The 27,823-nt window shown below is 43.2% G+C and overlaps 1 protein-coding gene across 2 annotated transcripts in view; it reads right to left on the bottom strand.

The window, feature by feature from the left end:
• Celf2 (CUGBP, Elav-like family member 2) overlaps positions 1-27,823 on the bottom strand; it is a gene marked incomplete at its 5' end in the record, with an annotated part of 179,116 nt that overhangs the window by 54,092 nt on the left and 97,201 nt on the right. For both annotated transcript variants that reach the window (NM_017197.4, NM_001083586.3), the window contains 4 exon segments: positions 249-407; positions 4,088-4,167; positions 11,975-12,109; positions 21,327-21,375. In NM_017197.4, the coding sequence (NP_058893.2) occupies positions 249-407; positions 4,088-4,167; positions 11,975-12,109; positions 21,327-21,375 (423 nt within the window).

The following is a 27,823-nucleotide window of genomic DNA, read 5'->3' as shown; positions in this document are numbered from 1 at the left end:
TAAACACTGTTTGGAAATCTAGGTATTGAGTTGTGGTCAGCTGCTGAAGGCCACACTTAAATTAGGCACATTCTTACTCTAATCAATTTAATCGATTTAAACTTGCCCTGATGCTGATTCCATAACTTCTGGGACTCAGTGTGTAGAAAGTAAAATTCTGGCACACTTAAAGTGGCTTTTGCCAGTCTTGGACGTAGTGCTCTGTCCCTTCACGGTCCCATACAGAGACCACGTTCTGGAGCACTTACCGCCAGGTACTGTGGGGTAAGTCCACCCAGTCCTGTCAGGTTCCCCCAAGTGGCAGTGTTGAGCTGTTGCATCTGCTGTGCAAGCTGCTGCTGGAGGCGCCTTTGCTCCTTGTCCTTCTGAGTGTCAGCGAACTTCACCACGATAGGTGAAGAGCAGCCCTGTGGGCAGACATGGGAAAGTGAAGACGGCGCACAGCCTGATCCAACCCCTTGCCGTTCAGTCGTCACTGGGGTTATCTTCCTGGCTATCCTGGAGCATATGGAATGGTCTGGAATGGCTTTAGATGGTTTGATATTCCTTCTCTGAATGGTATCATCAACAGAAAACTCCATATCCTGCCACTGGTTTCCTTAGGTTTCCTTAAAGGGACCAGTTGCTGAAGCCATCTTGGTGTGATTATTACATTGTCTCTCCTCTCTTCATGTGTCTTCCTTCAGCTTCCTTCAGGACCTCCCTCAAGACAAAGACCTCATCTTTAATTAAACTTCATGGCTTGCTTGACTTAAAGAGAGCCTTGTCTTTGTGTATCTACCATTTCCATATATGGGACAGAAATCACAACTGGGATGAAAATATCTCACTCATTGTTACCATTCATTTATTTTCAGTTATGTATTTCTGAACACTGGAACAGTGAAATGATTTTGACACAATAAAAGAAGTGAGTTTCATTTAGAAACATGGATGGAGGGCAGAGAGATGAAAACCAGGCACTGATCACAGTAATTATGCACGTGGTCTCAGTGAGGTCTCTTTTCCTCCATCCCCAGAGCAAATCAAAAGACCCAGAAGCACACCCTATCTAGTCAAAATGATGGGTCTTCAGGGCAGGATTCCATACAGTTCCTCTTCTCTACTAATCTCACCATTCCACAAGCCTCATACAGTTTTAATTTCCTTTAAAAGGTAAGGAGTAAGAATAGTGAGAAAGAAATGGTCAAAGGTCACAAAATAAAGTAAATTAATTTTTGTGTTAGTTATTATCTTTGGGAAATATTAGTCTATGACTTCAAAAGGATGGTCCTATCCCAAGCACCTTAGAAACATCTGCTTCTTGGTAAGAACTCAGCTGAAGAGCGCCCTTTGTCCCCAGCCTTCTGTCCTTGATATGGAGCACAGAGCACATGCTATCACCATTCTCGTACATTCTGTGGAGCCTTTTAAAAAAGGTATTTCTACCCAAGTGATTAAATAAAATCTTATTATGTGATAATAGACTTCTCTCAGAAAAGGTATTCCTATTTAACTTTCCCTTCCATTCCCATTAGGTCATTTTCTTCTAAAGCCAAGCTTGCCTGTTGTCATCCCTTTGGGCAGTTACTGAGCAATTAGCTGTGAATCACATCAGGCCATCTAGTCTGTCAGTTAAGAAAGTAAGAAAAGTGAGGGAACTGTTTCTGTGTAGAAGTTCTAATCAACCTATAGCTCTGGTAGGCAGAATCATGGGAAAGAATGCTAAATGGCAATAAATTACATAATAATACTACTTCTGCCATTAAAAAATTTAATAATTTTTATCTGCTTCATATTTCAGTACTTTACTACTTCTTAAAAGAGAGCAAACTGTTCTGAACATGAAGATGACAGAGAGGTTTTGCATGGAGCATGTTCTACTGTGCATCAAAGTGTTTATGTCAAACAACAGCATCTTCTCCTAAGAGGACATTTATTATTGGTTTCTCATTTTTAAATGTGAAAAAGGGAGCAAAAGCATGAAATTAGGTAAGCAATTGTAGCTTTAAAAGTGACCTGTTCAAGTCATGAGAGAAAAACAAGTGGGGATCACGTAGAAAAAAAAAAAGGGAAACAGATACTATATGCATGTTTTAAAAACAAGTCTTTGAACATTCACATAATTTTAAGTTAAGTAATACTGTCTTGCTTAAAGATGCATACCAAAGTCCTGAAAATAATGTAATTAGTTAAAATTCAACCAAACATCTCAGTTGTATGGTTACAGTAGAACTGTATTAGGTATGTAATGTTTTGTTCAGAGGTCAAAATATGTAAATCCAACTGAGGGTCCTTTGTGGAAGCATGGGTATCCTGTTTTAAAGAGGAGAGTACAAACTGATCTGAAGGACATGAGGCCCATGCCAGCCTCACAGGGTTCTCTGCAGGAAAGCCTCCTACGCTTTGGCTCATGCCCACCTCTGCCTCGTGTCCTGAGCTCTTGGGCAGTAGAAGTGAGAGACCCAGACTGTACCAGCATTCTCTATGAACTCATGTGAGGACAGAAACACTTTCAAGTGTCAAAAAAAAACCTTTAAAACCTTCTCTAATGGAAGATCAATTTTGATATAATTCCTCAATCATAGGAAATAAAAGTAGCTAAATGCATATATGTCAGTCAGTACATATGAGGCCTGCTTTTTAAACAGCACTTTCACGTGAATGGCTATGCTGAGAAAACAGCTGGAAATCCACATATTTGGAGCAGCCCACAAGTAAACATGAGGAATGTGACTGCAAGGTGTACAAGATTGGAATCCTGCTTATTTTCTACCAGGTTCGATTTTCACCTGAGCTTGCCTTCAGGTAGGGGGTGGGATTGTCCTAAAATTGCATTGCACTGCAAGGAAAACACATTAATTATATATATTAGGAATATCAAAGTCAAAATGAATGTTCAAAAAAGACAACAGGCTTTGCAATGCTGATGTCACAACTCAAAAAGTACAGTGAACACTTAGTGACAACGCCATGCACACCCCTTCCACCCGCCTTCTGAATTAACAGAAAGAAGTTTCCCACAGAACATGACGCATAATGCTCACTTAGCTCCCAGCATGCTTTGGAAGATGCAGCATTGCAAAAACAAACAACAAACAAACTGAAAAATAAAATCCCAATCACAGGGAATTTAAAAAAGAAGCTCAAACAGTTACTATTTTTTGCACATTAAATAAAATTGAAAATACTTTTGTTCAAATAGGAAAACACAGCTTCATATAACAGCACAAAGCCACCACCTCTGGAGAAAATCACCCATACACAGACACAGTCTACAGAACACGGCAGCACATGCACTCTCAATGATCCTAGCAGACAATACAGAGGAAGTAATGGCATGTCACTTTTGGAATGTCCTTGTGCAGAATTCTGAAGGGTCACGGCCCAAGTCATAGAGCGAGCACAGAGAGCCGTGTGTCTCCACCTGAAGCATAACTGCTGACTGTCCTGTCCCTCAAGCCACAGCCTCTTAGGAGATTGGATTTGAACATGGATGGGTAGTTCTTTGTTGCTCACTTTAAGTAAGGAGACCAATATGATTATTCAGGAGGCTGAAAATAGCATTTCAGTGATAAACAGGAGATTATTAACTTCAAAATTCCTGAGATGAAAAACAACTGACTGTACTAGGACCTTCAGTCAGGTGCTCCCTGACAGAGGGACCTGAGGTGGAGTGGTTAGCGGGGTCCATACCAACCCTGCTGTGGGGTATGTACTCAATCCTCGAGGTCCAGGATGACATTTGGCTTCAAGTGCCTCATATCTCAGGACCTGTGTTATTCCAATAAAGGCTCAAAAGACAGTTGAGGGCAAGTGGAAGGTTTCACTAAAGTACATTTTAGGTCATTAGGGGGAAATGCAGTGAAAGAGAGAAGAGGGAACCAAGTGAGGAAGGAACAGGGGTGGGGAGGGAGAGAGAGAAAGAGAAAGAGGAAGGGGTGGGGTGGGTGGGGGTGGGGAGGATGAACATGAGTGAATGAAAAGCAAACCAGTGAAGAGTCTGAGTCTGTGATTGTCATGGGAACAATCCACACAGGAGAGAACTGCTTTACCATTCCCCATCATTTGCACAAAGAAAACAAAGAAAGGGCAGATGATACAGTACCTCCATGGTCTGAGACTGATGCATGGCTTTGATTGCATTCTGTGCCATTGCCCTGGTAGAAAATGTGACAAACGCACAGCCTGTGGGAAACAAGGGGACAGGGAGCAGGAAAGACAAAAACAACAAGACAAAAGGGTTGGACGCTTGTTAAACCAACACAGTCTACGAGAACTGCCACAAGACGACACCGTTCTCAGTAGTACATAAAAGTAAACAGCTTCTCTCTTTGCTTTTTATCTTAGCTTGTTTTTTTTTTTATTTACAGTGCTGAATTACTAATCTGACCAAAGCAGAACAATTTATTCATTAGTTTTTTTTTGTTTTTTTGTTTTTGTTGTTGTTGAGGGAACTAGGGAACAGAGCATGTTTCATACTTTTTTTTTTTTTTTTTGCCACAAGGTGTGAAAGCAGCAAGAGGTGCCTTGCCTTCTCTAAGTTAAAGCAGGCTACTTTGTATCTTCCCCTTGGCTCATGACCTCTACACTGAGAGCATGCACACGCTGTACATAGGACTCTGTATTTCAAAATGTATTACTGATTTATAAGAAATAAAGAATTCATCACACCAAGGGTAAATAAATTTCAGGAGCTCAAAATGTTAACAAATAAATATATCAAATTCATTTTGGATAGTTAAAACATATACATTTAAATTGATGCTATTCAAGTGTAAGCAAATACACCAACTCCATTATGAAGTAGTTATTACTAACACTGACAAAACAAACTGTTACTCTGAGAAAAGTCAACAGTGCATATAAAATAAATTACAAAATTGTAATTGTACAAAATTTTCATGACTTTGGAAGTTGTAACTTTCTGAAAGGATTCAGAGATCTGACCTAAGGTTCAACACACACAAGACGATGTATATTTCTCTGACCATCTCCTATAAGATCGATAGCTTCCTGTGTGTTTTTATCTGACCATCTCCTATAAGATCGATAGCTTCCGGTGTGCTTTATCTAGTGCTCTAGAGTAGCTGCATCGATAAAGCTGGCTCCTGCTTCAGACGGTGGCACTGCCACCATGCAGGTCACCACTTGAAGTACATGGCTCATTGCTCTTTGTATGGGTAAAACACTGCCTTGTGAAGTTTACATTTTATTCATCATGTACCCTTGGGCTTCTTAGAGAAAAAGGCTGTGAAATTAATGCAGATTTAGGCTGATTTTATAATAATACCACAGCACACTAAAAGCTTAGCGAGAGCAATGCAGACTTAGTTCATTTATGATCTCTAACGACTTTAAAAGTGCATTGATTTTCAGCTTCTTTAGCCTTGCACAGTTTGAACTTAGGTATCAGCGAATAATTTAGTGTTCCACTCAATTTCCTCAAAACATTATTATTATTACTACTTAAAAGATTTCCAAATGAAGCAGATCTAAACACTGAGAGGCTGACGCTTACTGTCATTTCAGAGCAAATGCATGAAAACAGAATTCTGGCATCAGCAGTATGAGATTGTTGCCCCTGTGGCCAATAAACAAAACAGAACATTCTACATTCAAACAACCAGCAGATTGTTTGGTTTATGTAAATTAGACAGTCATAAATACATTTTCTTCTTTTGTCCTGTGCTGTATACCTGGTGAGACCATCAAATCAACATTGCTGTAGTGCCTACTAATCAAACAGCATTAGGAGAGAGAGAGCAGTACCTGTCCACTATCCCCAATGCACAATGACATCCAGTCAGAAAAGGAACCAAATGTGTTTTTTTTTTTTGCAACGTGTTATGAAAAGTTCCCAGTGTACAGAAGGTTATTCCATTTCCTCCCATTAGTTGAAAAGATCTTAAGAAGAAAGCAACAAGTCCAGCTTGCTTGAGTACTGAGCTGTTGCACGTGGTTCTCTGATAGACAGCAGTGACAAAGCCTACTATTTAAACATGTTGCATGTACCTAGACATGACTACAGCATGTCATCCATAAAAACAATGGCCTCCTCTAAGGCGTCTAGGCCATGCGTGTAATATAGTGTGTGAGACAGATGACAGTGCCTCCACTGGACTTCATATTGATGTTAAGGTCTGAAATTATAGTCTTGAATTTATCATCTGTTTAAAAGTAATACCTCTTTAAAATGATCATCACTGAAATTACAGAGGAAATAAGACTAAGAGGTTTTAATTTTTCCATTTCTTGCCTTGAGAACGAAGGCCAAATCATCTAGCAAGGTATGTTTGCACGCAAACAAAGCATGGACTAAATCTGCCTTAATAGTCACGGAGACTGTTGTGTTCACTTCTTTGCTCATATTCTCTGAGGAATGCATGCCAAGTTGACAGTTTCCAAATGGAGGTTAAAAATGCATTAGAAACACGTAAAATGTCAATAAGAATCAATAAGGCTAGCTTATTCATTTATCACAATTTCACACAAGTAACTTGTGAGTAACCGTTGTGAGAAAGATGAAGCAATTAGCAGGCGTAATAAAATCTCTATCAACTCGAACCACTGCCCTCTCCTTAAAGAATCCTGCAATTAAAAACCCAAACAGTACCTCTCATGTTACAATCCTAACCATTCAGATGATGACCCGACAAAGGTGACGACTTCTTTAGTCTTTTTATTCTACTGTGCAGGAAAGAGAGAAGCTGTCTCCTTAGGGGCTTCCGTCAGGTTCTTTACTGTGTGATATATTTAATTAGTTAGGAGGAAAAAATTGTGTCATTTATAAAGTGGGAATGCACGGTGAAAACTTTTACTCTGGATGCAGTTAAACGGTTGGGAGCCAACTGGTTTTGGGGGTAGGAAAGCTTGTTAACCTTGGTAATTCCTCTCTATCAAGAGAGGTTGTGGTAGTTCTGTGGGTATATTCTAACTTCTTTTCAATGCAAGCACAGACATGGTGGTGGCTCCAGTCCCAGGTCTCTGATGTGTGACTCTGCATCAACACAGGACCATAAGAGCTCTGCTGTTAAAACTGGCCACTGCTCTTCCCTCAGCCAACCCAGAAGGGCAGAGCGCCTGAGTCTGCACTGGTCCTTTCTTCGGCATGAAGCGCTGACTGAGTCCTGACAGGACAGGACCATGGCTACTTATTCAGGAGTATAAATCAGTCTTGGCAACAGTTCCTCTGGAACTGACCTCAATGCTGCAGAAATCAGATGGGAGGAAAAAAAAGAGTCATATATCTTTCATTTCTGATTTGGATATAGTATCATATATGTCTTTAAACTGCCAAATACATATAAAAGGGAAAACTCTTTTGTGGCTAACCTATAGTTACTTACAATTATTGTCTCCTTTTTGAGAATGCTAGAGATTACTGACAGGAGTGAGGAACGGGGCTTTTCTTCTTTCAGTGAGACTGCCTTCTTGCTGCTAAGCCTCATGTCCTCCTAGGACAGGATCTAAGGAAGCTCAAAGCCCAGTTCATAGAGGGTGGGATGCTTGGAAGATATCTACCACCTTTGCCATTTCAGTAAGAGGGGCATCTTTTCCCCACTTCTTTTCTTTTTCCAAGACAGGGTTTTTCTCTGTGTAGCTCTGGCTATCCTGGAACTTGCTCTGCAGACCAGGCTGGCCTTGAATTCAAGGGGCCTGCCGGCCTCTGCCTCTCATATGCTGGCCTTAAAGGCGTGGGCCTCCCCTGCCCACTGATAGGGTTCTGCCCCTTATCTCAGTTAGTAGGAGAACTTTATAGCACTAGATGAATTCTTGCTCCACAATTAAAAATCTATCACTCAAACCAAAGAAATCTCGAAGTCAGAAGTGCTTTTAAAAGCACAAAGGGTGCCAGGGTCTCTTGTTCTTGTGTTTGCTTTATCTCAATAGAAGGAACATGATTGAAGTTACTGAACAGCATGAAGGGGGCTTTAAACTATGGAAAAGTTACTTATAAACTAATTGTCACCTAACAACAATATTAATGCAGCCAATTCGTGCTGTATCTTTTTAGCATTGATAGGAATGATCAAACACACAGTCCAGCACAATACTTGGGCACATGCATTAGTAATCTAATATATCAATGTTCGGTTAGGATATTGAAAACTGGCATTAACATGTCAATCATTCATTTATGGTATCTGAATTTGGGCACACAGTAGGACCTACTTAGCAGCTGGGAAGACCTCATTGCTTAGATGGGGCTGGGGGACTATTTTGAACAAGATGGCATAATGTAGTCACTATTCCAAAAGGCATGTCATGAATGTTTCCAATGTAGATGACTATTTAGGGACTGGAAGACAAAACTAAACTGATCAGACAGACTAGTCCACAGACTTGTGCTGAATACCCAAAGCCCTGTCTTAATGCACTGCTCAGGCACAAACAAGGAACAGACAAGGATTTAAGTGCCTAGCCCACTCACGCTGTGCTCTTCCCTGAAAACATTCATTTGTCAAGTGTTTAGGCGGGACAATGTTGGAATACGGCTGGGATACGCTCAGACAAGGAGAAAGAAAGTTACCTTAAATGGTAGTGAAGATTCTACTGAGTTTGTGGGAAGGAAAAATGAAATGAACTTTTTGCACTGACTCCAAGTATACTTAATTGTTATTGTGCACAAAACCTCATAGGTTAGAGCTCAATAACCTCTCTGACTGGATGTATCAGAGAGAACATGTTTGTTTTAGTTCTACAGCCTACAGTACCACTGTTACACATGTACATTTGGTGTGGAAGCCTCAAGCTTGCCTTTGGGCACTTATGTCTTATTGGAACTGCTACAGACGGGTTGTGGGGGCCAACTTGATTTCTCCTGGAGAGCTGTCCTTGCACAATGGTGTAATGACTGACGTGCCACAGTCTGAAAGTGATGAGCAGCAGCTTTCAAACTGGAGCATTAGCAGAACAAGCGACTGTCCCAGTGGAGGAGAGGCCGCAGATTTGGGCATATTGCCCTTTGCAGGGATGAGACAGACTATGTGCTAGGTAGTTCTGTGTGAGTGGCAAGTGCGAGATTCTCTCTATGTAGACAGTTACAACTGTTTCCTGACAGTGTCTGTCCTGGGACATGGACTAGGGACAGTTGAGGGCTCTGTTGTTTAGGCTTTTGTTCTCCACATCCCCCCCAAAGACAACGGCTCTGATAGAAAGTATAAATCGACCTTGATAGACACAGTGTGAGTCCTGGCAGCCTTCAGGCCTCTATGCTGATGAGTGGTGTCTAAGTCAACATGTCTGAGGAGTGTCAGCAGTGGCTGAGAGCAGTGAAGGTGTGTGCTCTTCCTCACAAGGCAGCATTAGTACCCAGTGACTGGCTTCTCCACACTAACTGTCTGGATGGGCGCATAGAGACAGAGAGCGGGAAGCTGTGTGCTAGGAGGTGACCCTCTGTCTCACTGCCTCTGCTGTGCAGGGAAGGAAAGATGTTTCAGGAGGCTGATGGGGCAGGGAGGAGTAGTGGGGGAGGCCTACTTGACTGATTATCTTCATATTCATACTTGAAATGTGTAAACCCAGAAAAAAGGCAAGTGGCTGACCACCCGGCTGCACCTCGCCTTCATCATCACTGAGCGTCTCCCACAGAAGCGTTTTGAATGAGCACTGTGTACTCTGGCTTCGCACAAGGTGCTCTCAGAGCGGCTGTGCTTTCATTTCACTTGATTTCTATTTATTTATTTATTTTTTCAGCAGCTGAGCTAGCAACAGACACCAAGGGAAAAATGCCGAGTGTCTTTCATCTGGAGTATCACAAATGGGAGACATTTATTAATATTCCATTGAAAACTGAAATTCTTTAATGGGAATAAAATAGCATGAAAGAGAATTATTCTTTTATCAAATACAGTGATTCAGGAGCAGGCCCCTGTGGCCAGAAGTCCCTAGGTCCTACTAATTGAAAAACGTACCGCCTGTCTTTGTATTTCAGAATAAATGGTTATAAATGAGTATTTTAGTTTTTCTAAGAGGGAATTTTCACCAGCTCACCAGAATTACTTTTCTGTTTAAGGATGGGGGTTGGGGGGCATTCTCTTCTTTACATTGAGCACATCCATTTACCAAAAAAATATAAATAAAAAAATAACCCCCCAAAACAAAACAAACAAAAGAAACCCCAAACTGACATGGCTCCTATAGTGAGCTATAGGGACCGGCTACTTCTAGGGTCTCATGCTGGTTAATCAACCAAACAGCAGAGTGAAGTGGCAAAGTTCTCCTACTGAGTAGTGACTGCTCTGCTCTTTCCCATGAAAACTAATGCAAACCAAAAGACACCTCGAACGTTTTAACACGCTTTTCTTCCCTGCACAGCAGAGGCAGCGAGACAGAGGGTCACCTCCTAGCTGGCTAAGCCAAACATGGGGAGGGCAGGAAGCCACAACTTCCTGCTCTCTGTCTCTATGCACCCATCCAGACAGTAAGTGTGGAGAAGCCAGTCACTGGGTACTAATGCTGCCTTGTGAGGGAAGGGCACACACCCTTCACTGCTCTCATCTTCTGAATGGGTAAACTATGAGAAAGAAGTAGGAAAATAAATGACTAAGCTAGAAATGCTGGGACTGGAAGTCAAGTCTCACTGGCTCCTGAGCAACTGTAAAACCCACTCTAATTCAAAGGCATTCCTTTCCCTCCTCTCTTCTCCTACCCCTCCCTGCCTCCTTCCCTCCCTCCCTGCTTCTGTCCTCTTCTGGACTCCTTGTCTCAGGTACTAAGTCTGTCGTTCAAGGGTCATATTCAGTATCTTCTTCAGCATTTAGACATTTAGCCTTGGCATTAAGCTTAGATAACAAGTGTTTCTGAGGTGACAGAATGACTTACAGCTTCATGGTGCCCCCACCCCCAACCCCCCAAGCATCTTCAGAGGAGAACCCAGGGATGAGGAGCTGGTGCCATTCTATTGCCCCTAGGTCTCCATTGGGGAACTGGAGGTAGATGTGGGTAAAACTTTCGTCCTCTGCGGTTTTTTTTCTAGGACCTGACAACATGAAGCTTTATGTCTAAGATTAAAAAGGAAAGCCTTCCTCTCAGGTTCAGATTAGGTAACAAGGGTTCAGCAGGTGAGAATGCCCACCCTGACATCTTGGCCTGGCCATTCCCTTCAGTTTATGGTCTGGGTATCAGAGTGTGAGAATGAGCACAGCTCTTCATTTGCCCTATGTGAACGGCACTGCAAAATAAAGATTTCTCTACAAACTCAAAAATGTTTCACATACACACTTCCTCTTTGGATGACTTGGGAAAGTAGTCAGTAATTGCTGATACATACTGTCAACCTTCTGGTAGTTTTAGGAGGGAGGTGTGTGGTTTTGTTAAGGAGGAGGAGGTTCTAGAAAGAGAGGGGTGATCCCCATTGATTCATTCCTACAGTGGCTTACAAAACTGTAGCATTCCTCATGGCTCTAAACACATCTTTTGCTTCTATTGTTGTGGCAAAAGAAGAGTCCACAGTTTTCTTCAGGTCAAAATCATTTTTCTGTCACTTACAGGGCAGGACTGGGGACTAGGGGCTGCATAAGACAGGACAGGAGAAGTGTGGTTCCTGTGAGGTACTGTATCTGTTCTGCACTGCATGAACATGACACTCCTTCTGGACTTGTGTTGCTATTATGAGGGCTACATTTTTACAGCCATTCAGGGAAGCAGAGGAAAGTTGGGCTGAGTATCCATTTTCATCCTCCACCTTCGCCCTTGTCACCCAAATCCACTCAGTTTGCAGATGAATAGGGGGTCAAGATCTAGGACAGCCTGCCAGTGTCCATGGGACCTGAGCTAATAGGCTGGCACTCAGACCTTTTCACCTGGAGAAGTGAGAGATGATCAGTTTGGTTACAGAGAAAAGTTCAGGTTGGATAACTTGATCCCATGAGATGTACTGCAAGCTGAAGCCTGCTGTATGTGATGCCTATGATGACTCTATCTCCCTTGACTGTGACACACAGTTCCAATTAGCACTTAAGGAGAGAGACTTCACAGACAGCACACTCACCTCGACTCAGCCCGTCAGGTCCCCGGAGAATCCGGCATTCTTCTATCTGACCGAAGGGAGAAAACATCACTCTGATGTCATTCTCGTTACACTTCTTGGAAACCATTCCTATGAACAATTTTCGGTCTTCCACAGCTAGGAGATAAAGATAACAAATGAACAAAGGCTATATCATCTTCTCTTCTCTAACCAACCATTCCTTACCACGTCAAGCGAGGAGGCTTGGCCATATGAGAATGAATGCAGTCCTAAAGCTAACTGTGCACACCTACACTTACTCCTGCATACCCCATTCTTCTCTCTCTTCTACCCTGACCTCAAGAACAGTCCCTGTAGCTTCTCACTGCCACGTTGGTTACACTTGAAGCAGAACTGAAGTCAGGAGGAGAAAGTTGTTTGTCCTTGAGAATCATCTCTAGAAGGAGCAAACCCAAACAGAAGAGCAAGGAGGAAATATATATATATATATATAATATATAAATATTATTATAATTACATAATTTATATATACAAACTATATATACATATATATTATTTATATATAAATATATATTATTCATATATATTTATATAAATATATATAATTTAGCCAATATAATATAACATAATATAATTTAGCTTAGAAGGCCATACTACAACTGATTTTCTTTTTTTTTTTTTTTTCCGGAGCTGGGGACCGAACCCAGGGCCTTGCACTTGTTAGGCAAGCACTCTACCACTGAGCTAAATCTCCAACTCCACTACAACTGATTTTAATACTGTTTGCAGTCTTTCTAGGAGAGAGGCCCTTGACCTTATAAAAGATATCTAAGGTGCCCCTAGAGATAAGACCTGCTTATCTTCCTGCTTCACTTTATCTGTTTCTCAAAATTAAAAGTGTGGGTCGGGGGGAAAGAGATAGCCATAGCAGAGTCCTGGATTAGGTTTTGCACAGCCACTGTATGCATAACCTGTGTTACTGAGTCTATATCGTCATCAGCGTGTGCATAACATCTGTTATTGAGTCTGTTCTATACGGTCGCCTTGCTATCGCTGTTTAAAAGTGATGGTTACTTTGGTTTCTTTTAGTCCTTATAGGGCAGGTCTCATTTCCATGTAAACAGTAACTATGTGTGCTACATTTTCTGGAAATGTTCTGGAGGTGCCACCAGAAGTCAAGCTAAGGCATGTGATCTGAGCCCTGCAGGACTGGTGGCATTGCTGCAACTCAGTGATTTAATCTTAGGCAACACTGATCCCAAGTCCTCTGTCTGTGCTGTCTGATACAGCCAGTGCCATGGGCATGACTCCACCAAACACTTAAAAGGGCCTAGTATGATTGAGAAACAGACTTTTTAATGCTATCTCACTTTAATTTAAAAATTCAAAGCCCTTTGTATCTATTATATTGGTAAGCGCAGCTCAGAAGAACCTAAATGAAATGGCTAAATGTTCTTTGCCATAGGATTCCACGTAATAAGAAAAGGACTTACTCCATCTACCTATAAAACTGACTTCTGAGTCTGCAAGGGTCTGCAGCTTTCCTAGGGTCATGCAAGAAGTATGTGGTCCACTGTGGACACAGCCCACTCTCTCACCTAACTCTTCCAAGCTGGAGGAGCTAGGTGAGCCTTAGAGGTAGGAGGAGTGATCACGATTAAGGCACTCTGCTCTGTTCTAGCATGCTCTGTAGTTTGAAATGTAACCCTGACGACCATCTCACCTTTGTCAGCTAAGCTTCCTTTTCTCTTTCCTTAGCACTGCAGAGAAGGCAATGAATGCACTTCAGGCTCCAGATAACTGAAGACTGGGGTGCTAGAGCAGTGTGCACAATGCCCCCTCTCACACCCAGGTGCTGTCTAAGACAACTCAGAGGTCTAGGGGATCTTTTTATGTCCTCCTGAGATAGAACTTAGGAAATAAAGACAGAATCTGGAGAGAGGTGTAGAGGGGGTGGGGAAAGAAAGTACTGAACATATAGAGGACAAAGTGAGGAACACACTGGTATATCTGAAAAAGGAAAAAGAATCTTCTGATCAGAGGATGGGCTTGGTGAATAAGGAGAGCGATATACTCAAAGGCCACTGGATGGGATATTATTTGGATGAAAAGCTCAAGTATTAGACTTTTATACCGTTGGAAGAAGTCAAATGCTAGAGATCCAGGGCACCAGGCATGGGCCCCCTCAGACCTCTTAACAAGAGTCCTTACTGTCTCCTGCCTGGGTGACTTTAGGCCACCTGTGGGCTGGCCCAAGGATGGAGGGCTGTGGGCAGCAGGCCTGTGAGGATGTGGCATGACCATGATGGAGACGTGGCCATGGACGGAGAAGGAAGGGAAGGACCACTAGTCTCCAATTCTTACTATTTTTGCTCAGGACTCCTATGTCTACCAAACTATGGCTGGCAGCTGTATGAGAAAAAAATTTCTGCCGTACTTCTTACCTTGAAGAAACTTGCCTTAGTTCTTTCAAATAAAAGCAGAATTTAAAATTTTTATTTGGTTTCTATTTTCACTGCCAAACTTGTAATTACAGTGTTTATCTAAGACAATTTGTACATTTTGAGTTCCAGGGTAATATTATAGTAACTATCCATGCAGATTCTGAGTAAGCTAAAATATGACACCCCTACCTAAGATGAGTACTCTGAAAATGGAAATCACTTAAGAGAAGATGCTGACTTCTGGGTATGACTAAGAATAAATTCAACTAGATTTCAAGGAGGAAGACAACTCTTCTTTAAAATACCACTAGCTAAGAAAAAAAGGGGAGGGGCCTCTGTGTGCTAGTAAAATGTTCATTTCCTTTTCTCTGTGTGAGGCTCACATATAATTTTTAATAAGTGAGATTATGGATTGTTTAAATCAATCTATAGTGTCCAGGGTAGTCTGGTAGGTGCTTTAGGGGAATTTAGAAACAGAAGTAAGTTACCTTGTCTGTGGGGCAAAACCATTTCCCCAAGGATGCTGATGGACTGAGCAGGGACTGACTCATTTATGGAGTACTGCACAGAGGGAGGGGCTCTCTGCTTCACAGACAACAACAGAGCCACAGGCCTCCAGACCAGTGCTCAATAAAACGTCTGCTCTCATGGGATCACGAGAAAGGGTTAATAAAAGGGCAACCTCTTCAAGTTAGAGGTCTAGAAACGTCTTTAAAACATCCCTAATTGTAAGTCTGGGCTAACGCCCTGGAATACAATCTGTCAAAGTCACACCTGGATTTGGGGCTGCTTGAATTAATTAACAACTTTCCAATGTGTTGGTGCTAACATATGGCATTTAATTACTGCCTCCAAATCTGCAAGTGGTTCCACTTTGAATTTCAAAATTATTTTTCCATCTTTAGTAAATCAGAAAGTGACTGCATGAAAACAGTGACTTCCATTTTTAATGGTGGCTTTGAAGGTTTTTACCTTCCCATGAAAATAGTTACCATGACTTCAGCTCGCTCTAAGCTTGACAAAAAGATACAGAGGTTTTGGAGGCCTTGAGAAAAAGGCAGGCCTTGATGACCATTTCTGGATTCTAGGTCCCTCAACACACTGTAACGGTTAAAGCAGAAAGTGCTGTGTGTTCTTCTGTAGGCATCTTCTTTGAAGTCAGAAGCATGGCAACAATCGGTACTGACTGTAGTCAACGAGAGCCAAGCACAGCGCCAGAGGTGAGCTCATGCTTCCTCAGCTGTCGCTCGCTCGCTCACTCACCAGAGCCTCAGCAGCTGCCCTTACATCCTGCACACGGCACCTTCTCTGTCGTAGTAAGAGGACTGAAGGCTGACTGAAGAGTGAACGCCGGCCGGGTGGTACAGAAAAATAGACAGGACACAGACCAGAAGAAAGGAACCGTGCTTCTGCTAGTCAGTGCAAGCCCGCTCATCCACAACTCCTCAGACACACTTCCCATACTATCACTCAGTTTTTTACAGTAGAAAAATAACAAGAAAGTGGAATTCTGTTGAAGTGTTCACATTAGACACTCCATCTTTTATTACTTATCCGCAGTAGTACTGTTTTTCTCTGTGGATATATGGCCTAGTAGGCACAGATAACAAAACCATGGATTAGCTCCAATGTGAGAGAGGATACAGATTTATGTTTTTATTGGATATTTTTATTAATTTTCATTTCAAATGTTATCCCCCTCCCCAGTTTCCCCTTTGCAAACTCCCATCCCATTCCCTTCCCCCCTGCTTCTATGAGGGTGCTCCCCCCACAACTCCCACCTTACCGCCCTAGCATTCCCCTACACTGGGGCGTGGAGCCTTCACAGGACCAAGGGCCTCTCCTCCCACTGATGCCAGACAATGCCATCCTCTGCTACAGATGTGGCTGGAGCCACGGTTCCCTCCATGTGTACTCTCTGGTTGGTGGTTTAGTCCCTGGGAGCTCTGGGGGAATGCAGATTAATTACAGCTTTGGAAGGGTGGTGGTTATAGGAAGCCATACAGGTTTTGGAAGTCCATTCAGTAAGGCCCAACAGTGTAGTGCTGATGTTTAAGCACCCAACATTCCTGTCTCACTAGACTTCAATGGCCAGGGATTCAAATGGTGACTGTTTTGCTGGAATTTACTTGTCCATAACTTAGTGATTTTGATTAGCAGTCCTTACTCAGAAAATAGAAAATTTTGAAATCTGATCACACTGATAACGAAGGCAGTCCTTTGTGCTGTACATAAATGTCAGTGCACTCAACAGAAGTGCGGTCAGAGCTAGCTGTGCTTCTCTCACTGCTGTAGGACCTGTTCCCAGTCCGAGTCAAGGACAGCACTGTGTTGTGTTCTTCAGCTCTGCTTACCTGTCAGAAGTGCCCCGAGGAATCACAAAAGGCTGCGGCACTTAAGATTTGAGTTGGAAAAGTTCTGATTCCTAAGTTAGGTCCAAAGGGAACCATGGAAGCTGTTCATATCTATGCAAGACAAAGTTCCATTTGAACTCCCAGAATAGAGTTCTTGAAATATAATTGTAAGTCTACTCTCATGTTTTTGCCTTTTCTAATCAAAAATTCAGAAAATGAAGGCAAAAGGAGAACTCACCATCTGAGGAGGTTTGTGTCTTCTCAGTCTGTGTATAGCCTATTCTGTGGTGTGACAGGTCAGGGCCGTTTAGAAGGCAACCACATGTTTCTCTCAGTTTGTGAACTGTGCTGCTAATTTACCATTAGCATAACCCAGGCAACAGTATTTCTAGTGTGTTAGGTTCTGTTGAGCTCTTCTCTCTGTGTTTGGTGAATTTCCCCATGGCTCATGCACCTGGTACTTTTGGAGAAGGTTATGGAACTTCTAGGACACGGAGCCTTACTGGAGGAAGTGTGACTAAAGGTGAGCTCTGAGACTTTCTACAGCTTCACCTCCCTTCCAGGTCACTCTTTTCTGTGTGTGGCTGAGGGCTTGAAATGCGGTCTCTCAGCTTCCTGTCCTGTTCTCACAGCACCATGCCTCCCCTGAAACTATAAACCGAAATAGACTCTCTCATCCTTAACTTGCCTTTAGTTATACTATTCTTCTTTTCATAGCAACAGAAAAGTAACCAACACAGGAGCTGGTACCAGAAAGTAGGGCTGTTTTGAGAAGAGCCAGGCATGTTGCTTGTGGACTAGGGTGGAAGATCCTGACACTTTGGACTAGAAAAGCGGTTGAATGCTGTACGCTCTGGGACTGTGAAGCCAGAGTGCTGAGGCTGGGAAGACCTGCTCCCAAGGTGTCACAGAGAAAGGACCTCATTAGCAGCCCCGCTACAGGCTCTTTCTATGATATTTTGGCAAAGAACCTGGTTGTTTTCTGCCTATCTCCTGAGGAATTAGGTGAGGCTAAAATAAAAAGAAACAGGCAGCTAGGTGTTTAAACCCAGCATTGAAGGTAGAAGCAGATGCATCTCTGTGAGTTAGAAGCCTGTGAGTGAGAAGTGATGTATGTCTGTGAGTTAGAAGCCAGCCTGGTCTGTGCAGTGAATTCCAGAACAGCCAGGGCTGCACAGAGAGACCCTGTCTCCAGAACAAACAAATACACACATACACCTGACTGCTTTGGTAGAGAAAATGTCAAATCAGCACAATGTTGACTCTGTGGCATGGCAATTACTAACACCTCTTACGTAGGCCTACAATGAAAAAGAACAAATGGGGCAGAAAGAAAGAAACCAATGTATAGCTTGGACAGAAACAGAACATTAGGAAGCTTAATGTCTCAGCTAAGGCTTGTCCTAAAAGAGAGACTGTGATTGTTAAGGAGAATAAGGCTATGAAAGAGAGGCCGCCTGCTCTGCACTGGAACAGTAAGAAGGCTGATCTCAGGAAAACTCCACCCAGCTAAGATCCCAGGTTGCGAGAGGAGAAAGCCTAAGAGCTGCTTGCCCATAGACAATTGCTTCAACCCAGAGAAGACACCGACAGTGCAGTAAAGTGGGACGGAGGTCTATCTCGAGCTGGCAGTGAACTTGGCAGTTAATCCACACGGAACTGGCTTTGAAGGTATGACAGGTTCGGGGGGGGGGGTGTTTAGAGAGCAACTGAGGCCAGGCGACATGTGGCGTCTGTGAGAAGGCCATGACAGGCCATTACATGAAGCTCTGAAAGGGAGCCTGGTTGTAGTGAAGACTAAAAGATGTTGACCATGTCAGAGCCATGAGACATCTGCCAAGCAGAGCTGAACATAAGGGAAGAGTCAGCTCAGAACAGAGACGTCCGTTACGGCCAGCAAAGCTCGAAGGTGCAGACATCTACGCCATTTCTGTCTGAAGCCCTAGGTACTGCACACAGAGCTATAGGAGTTGGTATTTTCCCTGATGCGTCTTAGTCTTGCTTTGATCTAGTATTTCCTTATTATGCTCCCCCTCCTCCCTTTTGGAATTTTCTTTATGTTGGAAATATGTAATTTACTTTTTGGTTTTACAGGGGGGTGGGTCGCAGTTAAGAGATTAACCTTGATATTCAAATGGATTTTGAACTTCTGAGTTAAGGTTGAAACTTGAAGAACTACAAGGACTTCTGAGGTTGGACTAAATACATTTTGTATCATGAGACAGTCATGAACCTTTGAGGGCCAGGGAATGGAATGTGGAGATGTGAGTACAAAATGGCCCCATAGGCTCATTCATTTGATTACTTGGTACAAGATGAGGCTTGCTTATCTACTACCTTATATGATTCCCCGAGAAGGGGCATTTTAAGATGCTTTTTATTGTAGTAATAAGGAGACCCAAATCCTCCTTGGCTTTTCAGATCATGAAAAATTTGGAGCAAATAGTTTGGTTTGCAGTAGTTTTGGAATTAAACCAAATACTGTGTCCAGGGTTGATACTGGAGAATAAAAGCAGTGTAACACAGTAAAGGGTTTATACATTTGGTTATACTCGTGAACAGCAGACAATACAAAGAAGAAAATATACCATATTTCAATACTTGGGCGTTTTGGGCCTTATGTGTTCACCTCAAATATATGGTTTGCGTGTTTATGAATATGACCTAAAGCTAAAGAGGTAAGACAGACCCCTTTCCACAGACTTTCATTCCATGACTTTTGCTCTGACATAATTTAGAGAAGTTTGGAGCCAAAGGATTGATAGGGCATCTCCTGGTGTCTAGAGACTCCACGAAGACATAAACTGACAGGATCTGTCCCACATGATTCTACTAAGGGTAGAGAGTATATGGGAATGTCTGGGGCAGAAATGGCTACCGTTAGAGGAAGGTGTGCTCAGCAAAGAATGCCGCACAGCCCAGACATACCTCTGGGAGGTAATAACTAACACTTTAGTAAGTGTTCTGTCATCTGGGCTGTGGTGGGGTAAGCCTTTAATCCCAGCACTCAGGCCACATAGGCAGGCAGATCTCTGAGTTTGAGGCCAGTTTGGTCTATAGAGCAAGTTCTAGGAGTACACAGAGAGACCCTGTCTCAAAAGAAAAAAAAGTGTTCCATCATTTACAAAGACGATGGAGAACATCTGATTCTGAGACTCAAGAAGAACCTGAAAGCCAAGCCATAAGGCAGTTACCACTCTTCCTACTTCATGAGTGAGCAGATGCAAATTTCTATGTTTAAGGACTATAATTAGGTATTAAGTTAGTACCTAATTCATCATTATTCATAATTAGGGATGAATAAAGTTCCCTGTCAGGGACATAGCCTTTTTCTTTTTTTTCCTTTTCAGATTTACTATTGCAACCCTAGACACCTTTCCTAGCACACAGCAAATGATAAATGAGTAATGAGAGAAGGAAGGAAGAAATGAAGGAAAGAAGGAAGGAAGGAAGGAAGGAAGGAAGGAAGGAAGGAAGGAAGGAAGGGAGGGAGGGAGGGAGGGAGGGAGGGACTTTGATCTGGGTCTCATACAAAGTAGTGGTAGGCTTTTGGAAGTTTCTTGTGATAAATGCCATTGTTTATACTAAAACAGTATAGGGAAGGAGCAGCTATGGGAAGCACAGGCTGAGAAGATAGGAGAAAAGCAACAGCATCTGCACCGAAAGAGCGTTAAGTGAGAGAGAATGAGTCCAGTCTCTGACAAACCAGTGCTGGCAGCCTTGTGACAACTTGGGAGTTTTCTTCTAAACTTTTCAGTCTATGAAGAAGCCAGAAAATGGGATGCACTACAATTAGCAATAAAATACCTCGTGGAGAGACTTAGAGCCCAATCATAATTTCCATTTGCAGACATCTAGATCTCTAAGCGCATGGCTTCTGCCCTGATTACTAATTAATGAGGTGCGAAGCTGCCTGCTGGAAGGAAACAGTGCTGATTATGTCTGTCTTGTGGGACAGAGGAGCTCTGTGGTCCAAGAAGGTAGATGGTTCCTTTGAATATACATTTTAGAAAATTAAAAGAACAAAACTGGGGCAGGCAGCTTGTAGAGATGGGATCAAAAACTTGATAAAAATATGGATGACCAACTCTCAAGTGCCTTGAAGAGGCAAATCTCAATTTTATTATAGATTATTAAATACATGTCTTTTCTGCAACTGTATGCTCATTTAATCAGCAGACTTAATTCTGAATGGATTCTGATGCAAATGTATTGGTATAGTTTGGAGAAGAATATAAGACAGTCAAAGAGGAGCGATGAGAGACAAACACTGGTAGCCTGTTCTTCACGGGCTACTTATTTCCTCACGTTCTTCCCACCCATCAGGTGTTCCTGCGCTGTACCAGGAGTAGACCAATGCTAGCCAGATCCCACAAGGCTACCACGTACGACAAGCCCTAAGCAGAAGGGCGTGGAGAACCATTCCTTGTACAGTCTTCCCCATACATGCTGAGTTCCCGGAGCAGTAGCTGTCCCCTTCCAGAGGGGCAGGACAGCTAGAGCTGGCTCCCCTCCCCACCTGAAGTCCTGTAAAGTAGCAGGCACTGTTCAGTCAGACAGCTGGTCGCCACCTACCGTTTGACTTTTCACTATCTGCAGGTTTCATCTGAATGGGATGATGCATCTAAAAATATAAAAATGAGAAAGTAAAGGCAGATTGAACAACTGTAAAGCCAGTTTCAGACATGTGATACTATTCAATATTGCTATAATTACAAGGATACATCATTAATAACATGGCCTTTAAGGGGTGACAGACACTACTGTAGTTTGCCTCCTCAGTTTTATGTTCAGGAACCTCACCTTCAGGCCAGGGACCAGTGGCATAGCACTTTGGAGCTTGAGCTCTGGAGTCAGGCAGGAATAGGAAGCCTGGCTTTGCAATTAAATATAACCTCTACCTCTATTTCACAGGCAGTTCTAGCTCTGGAGTCTATTAGAGCTATGTAGCCTGGGCTAGTGAGTTCTAGCCTCTTCAGCTGCCATGATGTTAGATAACGCCTGCAGCTCTAAGCACGTGTAAAGGTGCTTAATGTGTGAGCAGAGCCAAAGATGTGCAGAGTTAGAATTATGGCAGTGCTACTTAAATGATAACATTTCTGTTGTCTACCACCTACTCTGTTTGTTCTGGGGTTTATCTTAGGTCTCAATAGAAATGATTCCAAGGTCTTCATGTGGCTTGATTTAGGTCCCGCTAAATAATACAGAGCCATTGGGATAGAGGAGGAGAGGACAGGAGCAAGGGCAGGACAGAACTGGGAGTCTCGGGACTATGGCTAGCACATATGCAGGGACATAGGAAACTTCAAACCAATGAGGCTGAGATCTGAGCCACAGCAGACCTGGACGCTCCATGCTTCCTTATACAAAGCTGATGACACCACTCTGTGTGACCCAGAGTTTACTCTAATCCCAGAATGCTCCCACTATTTCCAATTAAACTAAATTCCTCAAAGTATTTCCAAAGGTCCTCTTATTTGATATTTTATTGTACCCCAAGGAGCACGGCAGCCACAGGATGGATGGAGTCACTGGCTGTGCAAATGCTTTATTGTAATGGGTGTGCTCTTTGTGAACTTCTAATTTCCCCAGTGGACTTCCATTACTTGCAAGCCACAGCGCTGGGTTTTATCTAATTTAAATGAAAGGGAATGGTATTTAGTTAAGGCACTTACGTGATGGGACATTATTATCAGGTAGTCCGTGTGCAGCAAATGCCCACCAGTGTCTTTAGAATACCAGAGGAAGAAGACAATGAGAAAGAACTGCCAAGGGATAAAAGACCCTAAGTAACTGTATACCTTTATGGGCAGGATGCTTTTCTCCATAGAGCATGGGCCTGGAGATGCAGCGCCTATGAGCGTCCATTCCACACATCCATGTATTTAATGTGTAGAGCAGACACTACTTGTGGATATAATGTTTAGGAGTCCTAAATGGTCCTTAAAAAACACCACAGAAGAAAGCGGTGAAAAGTCCTGACGTGGCCACAGAATGGGAGAGGACATGATTTGAGGAGGATCAACAGTGCCTTTGAGTAGGTCATCCTTTGCTTCCATTTGCCTACCCATTTAGCAAGCATGGTCTTCTTGTGCCAGGCTCCAGGCTATGCCATCTAGCTAGCAAAAGCCACGAGAGAAGTTTTTCCTCTGAGGTGCTCTATGGCTGGCAAACACTGGTGCAAACACTTAGCAGAGCGACATGCCAAGTGCTGGAGGAGAGGAAACACACGGTTCAGAAGGAGACAATTTCCTAGCAAGCATAGTATCTAGTTCCAGTTCTTAAACTTGCTAGCAGAAGAGAGAAGATGGTTTGTCAAACCTATGGATGTCTCAGCAAAGACACAACGGTAAAAGTGAAGCTGTATATGACACAGCTCAGGTGGCCAAGGACCTGAGACAAGATAGGCCAGGGACCTATAGGAAAACCAAAATACTATGCTCTGCTAAAGAACATAGCAAGAAAATGACTCCCAATGATGGTCTGCTCTACTCATAGATTGGTACCTTGCCCAGCCATCATCAGAGAAGATTCTTCCTGCAGTAGGAGGGAACAAAGAAAAAGAACCACAGCCTTACAATTTGCAGAGAGTGAGAGACCCTAAAACATTGTTTTAAATGGGACGCACCATCAAATCCCTCCTCTCAGCCTCCTGGGACCATCAGAACAGGAGGCAAGAAGACTGTAAGAGGCAGAGGGGATGAATGGCACCAGGAGACAGGGCCTTTTACACACAGCAGAGCCAACACAGGAACTCAGAGGCTGTGGCAGCCTGTACAGGGCCTGTTCTGGTCTGCACGACATGTGGTCCAAGTTCTGAGGGAGATGGACCACAGCTCCCATCCTTGACCCAGAAGGTATTTCCAATTGATGACCATCTGCAAATGAGAAATTTGCTTTCTCCAATGGAATCTCAATGGGGATACAAGGCAAACAACTCTTTCCCCAATTTTATTGAAAATAGAAGTTTTGTTTCTCACACAATATACCCTGATTAAGGTTTCCCATTCCTCTATTCCTTTCAGTTCCTCTCCTGCCATCTGGCTCTACTCCCTTTCCGTCTCATTAAAAAACAAAAAGGCTTCGAAGGAGCAATAATAAAATAAATAAAATATAATAAGATAAAGACAAAATGTAACACATTAGAATTAGACAAAAGCAATAGAAGGAAAAGAGCCCAAGAGAAGGGATAGGAATCAGAGACTCATTTGCACATTCTGGAATCCTATAAAAATATTAAACTAAAAGCATATATATATGCAAAGGACCTATAGGGTACAAAGATAAGAAAAGTATATAAATAAATTAAAATTTAAAAAATAAAATTAAAAAAGAAAAAAGAAAAGCCCTGACCTAACGTGAAACAAGGAACCTCCAAAGACTCCTTGAGCTTTCCTGTTGGTGTCTACTGATGAGCACACGACCTGCCCTTCAGAGAGGTCGAGGGGCCTGGATGGGGGGGTGGGAACAGGAGGGGTCAGGTGAGGGAGAATGAAGGGAATGAGTACTGGGAAAGACACCTGCTATTGGGGGCATTTCTGGGATGATCTAGAAACCTAGGGCAATGGAATTGACAAGGGTGACTTTAGCTAAGACTGCTAGCAATGGGGTCATAGAGTTTGAACAGGCCATCTTCTGTAACAGGCAAGGCTTCTAAGGGAGGGACTGGGACACCAACCCAGTCACAAACCCTTCAACCTACAATATGTCTTGCCTAAGATGCACTGAGGTAAAGATGGTGCAGTAATGAGGAAATGGCCAACCATGACTAGTCGAGCTTGAGACCCATGCCGTGGACAGAGTCCATCCCTAACACTGCTCACAGATGGCCAGGAAGTAGAGGTTGGATATTCCAGAGACATAGGATAGAATCAAACATGACTGGTGAAAAGAAAGACAAATAAAATATCAATGAAATGATTCCTAATGATATTCTGCTGTACTCATAGATTGGTGCCTGACTCAATTGTCATCAGAGAGGCTTCGCCCAGCAATGGATGGAAATGGATGCAGAATCCCACAGTCAAACATTAAGCAGAGTTTAGGGAATACTGTGGAAGGGAAGGTGGGAGGAAGGGTTGTAGGAGCCAGAGGGGACAGGACCAACCAACCTGGGCCCATAGGGGCTCACAGAGACTGAACCACCAACCAGGGAGCATGCACGGGACTGACCTAGGCCTTTCACACATGTTACAGTTGTGTTTCTTGGCCTTCTTGTGGGACTCCTAATAGTGGGAGCAGAGACTGTCTCTTGGTTGCCTGCCTTCGGAATCCTTTCCTCCTTCTGGGTTATCTCGTCCAGCCTTAATAGGAGAGCAAACATCTAGTCTTACTGCACCTTGATATGCCAGGGCTTCTTGACATCCATGGGTAGCTTGCCCATTTCTGAAGAGAAATGGAGGAGTGAATGTGGGCGGGGTGGGGTTGGGGTGGGTGGAGGGTGTGGAATGGGTAGGTGAGAGAAGGGACTAGAAGGAAAGGAGGGAGGGAAAACTGTGACTGGTATGTAAAATAAAAAAAGAGTAATAAAAGAGAGTAGTTAGTTTCCCCATTGCTGGAAGGGAGACACTAAACCTTCATTTGCAAGTGGTTCTGATTGGAGAAAACATCTGGCTCGGGAGTGGAGGCTTGTCATTCTCCTACTTCTTTCCTCTCGGTGCTGACCCAGCAGGCCCTGTGCATGTTGCTCTGACTCTGTGACTCATGTGCACATCTATCATGTTGACTTAGAGGCCTTGTTTGCTTGGTGCCTCCACTCCCTTCAGCTGTTACACTTTCTGTCCCTCTTATTTGGGAGACACATCCCATCTAGGGCTGAGTGTTCCAAGGTCTCTTGCTCTCTGCATACTGCCTGCTGTGGGACCCTGTGTGTGTTTCCATCTGCTGCAGGAGGAGGCTTCCCTGCGGACAGCTGAGCAAGGCACTGATCTGAGTACAGAGTGTCATTGGGAGCCATGAGGAGCCATTTTATTGCTAGTGGGCTTTGCTTTGTTCTGTTTGTTTGTTTGTTTTTTCCCCCTTAAACAATATCTCTGGGATACAAACCAAACTTTAAGGCAGGACCCATGACCAGCAGTAGGTGGCCAACACAAAAGTCAATGGCACCTTTGCAAGTTCTCTGTCTCATAGTGTTTTGTCAGTGAATTTTTTTTCAGCCTTATAGGTCATTTGTGTGTGTGTGTGTGTGTGTGTGTGTGTGTAATGGCTTCAGTTTTTGTGTTTTTATGGTATTCAGTGTGTCTCTCTGATTCTGTATGTGTTTTTTGTGTGTTTTCTTTGGCTTTCTTCTGATTCTTTTTCTTGTCCCATTTCAATTTGTTTTCTGTCTTATTTTAGGATTATCTCTTAATGCCTGTTTCCCCAACCCCCAAGGATAGATAGAAAGGGGGCAGATCTGGATGGAAGGCGCGGTAGGGGGGAACCTGTAGGCACTGGAAGCCATAGGCAGAATATACTATAAGCTAAGAACTGATGGTTTGTCAAGAGTATTGTGGGGATACACGATTTAAGCAGTAAAGGCAACCAGGCACAATTTTGAGTTTAGGGAAAAAAAAGTCAGTTTTGGTGATACCATTGAGAATGGATTACATAACAGACACAAGAGTTGGGATGGCAGCTAGTAAGTTGCCTAGTAACACTATGAAGTATAGAATTCAGTGCTAACTGGCTCTTTGGGGATGAGGGAGAAGAACTCCAGAGCCAGGCAGCCATCTAGATCACTGCTCAATTAGGGAAAATGAGAGGAAATCATGTCCGAGGAATGGATGCTAGCCTAAACACACTACATTTCATGTGACTATGGCTAGTAAAACGTTGCAACTGCAGACTCAAGCTTGAAAAAAGATCCAGTATGGGAGGCAGTGGTGGAAGCCATAGGAACTGATGGACTGACGAGGGCCTGGAGCAAGGACAGGACCTGTGAGGGCATCTGTCAGGAAGACAGTATCTGAAGAGGACAGACAAGGAGCTGGCAGAAGGGCAGAGAGCCATGACAGGGGAGTTCCAAGAATAAGAAAGTTGGGCTGAAGAGATGTCTCAGTGGCTAAGAGCACTGGTTGTTCTTGTAGAAGACCTGGATTCAGCTCACAGCATCTTCATGGTGGCTCACAACTGCTGTAACTCTAGTTTAGGAGAACTCTTCTGTCCTTTGGGGGTACTACATACACATGGTACATATGCATACATGCAGGTAAAACATTCATACATATACAGTAAAAGAAATCTTTATCTAGGGAGGTTTATTCAAGGCAGTATCTGTGGGTAGTGGTGCCAACTTATAGGAAACAGAAGTTAGTGACGGTCAAGACAGTAATGCATGTGACAAATGAAGACCAATGCTTCTTGGAGTTGCAAAGGGACAAATACACACATCTTGATAGATGCAAACAATGGAAATGACACCGTTCCCTTTCAAGATAACGACGATAGTTATAGTCATATGAGAGTCACGGTTTAAAGACACAAGAGATGGAGGTAAGTACATCCATGTTGTATGTATATCCATGTTGGAGGGGGATGTAAAGATGGAATGAATGTAGCTCCTGTCCTCAGGAAGCCTACTGTCCACCGTGCTGACGATACACACGCTTTATAAAAGGGAGCGGAGCAGGTACTGTGAGCATCAGGCCATCGAGCCTTATCTGTGATGTACACAGCACACTAGAGGAGAGATCTGGGAGCTACAGGGCAGCATTTTTCTACTCTAAAGCTGCTCTCAGTTGTAGTTATGAAGGGAACAAGAGTCTTCACTAAAGACACACAGCTGGTTAATGACAGAGCTGGGATCAGAAGTCTAATCTCCCCATTTTTAATCCAGTGATGACTCTTCCAGACCACAATGCCTCTCCACAAAATGTCTAACATGGGACTTGGACATATGGGCTTTTAATTAAGAACTCCAGGCTTCGCTCACTAGAGCTGGCCAGCGCTTACACAGAGGTGCCCCACCACACCCTTAGGTGACAACATTCTCTTCTCCTCTAAACTCCCACGACACTTGGGTCTCTGTGGCTTATGACTAGTATTTCAGTAATTCTTCATTCTGCATCTTCCTGTAGCTGCTCAGTATCTGA

The sequence above is a fragment of the Rattus norvegicus genome, chromosome 17, assembly GCF_021556685.1.
Source record: "Rattus norvegicus strain SHRSP/BbbUtx chromosome 17, alternate assembly SHRSP_T2T, whole genome shotgun sequence".
Taxonomy (NCBI): Eukaryota; Metazoa; Chordata; class Mammalia; order Rodentia; family Muridae; genus Rattus; species Rattus norvegicus.
This window is presented reverse-complemented; position numbering and strand designations above follow the sequence as displayed.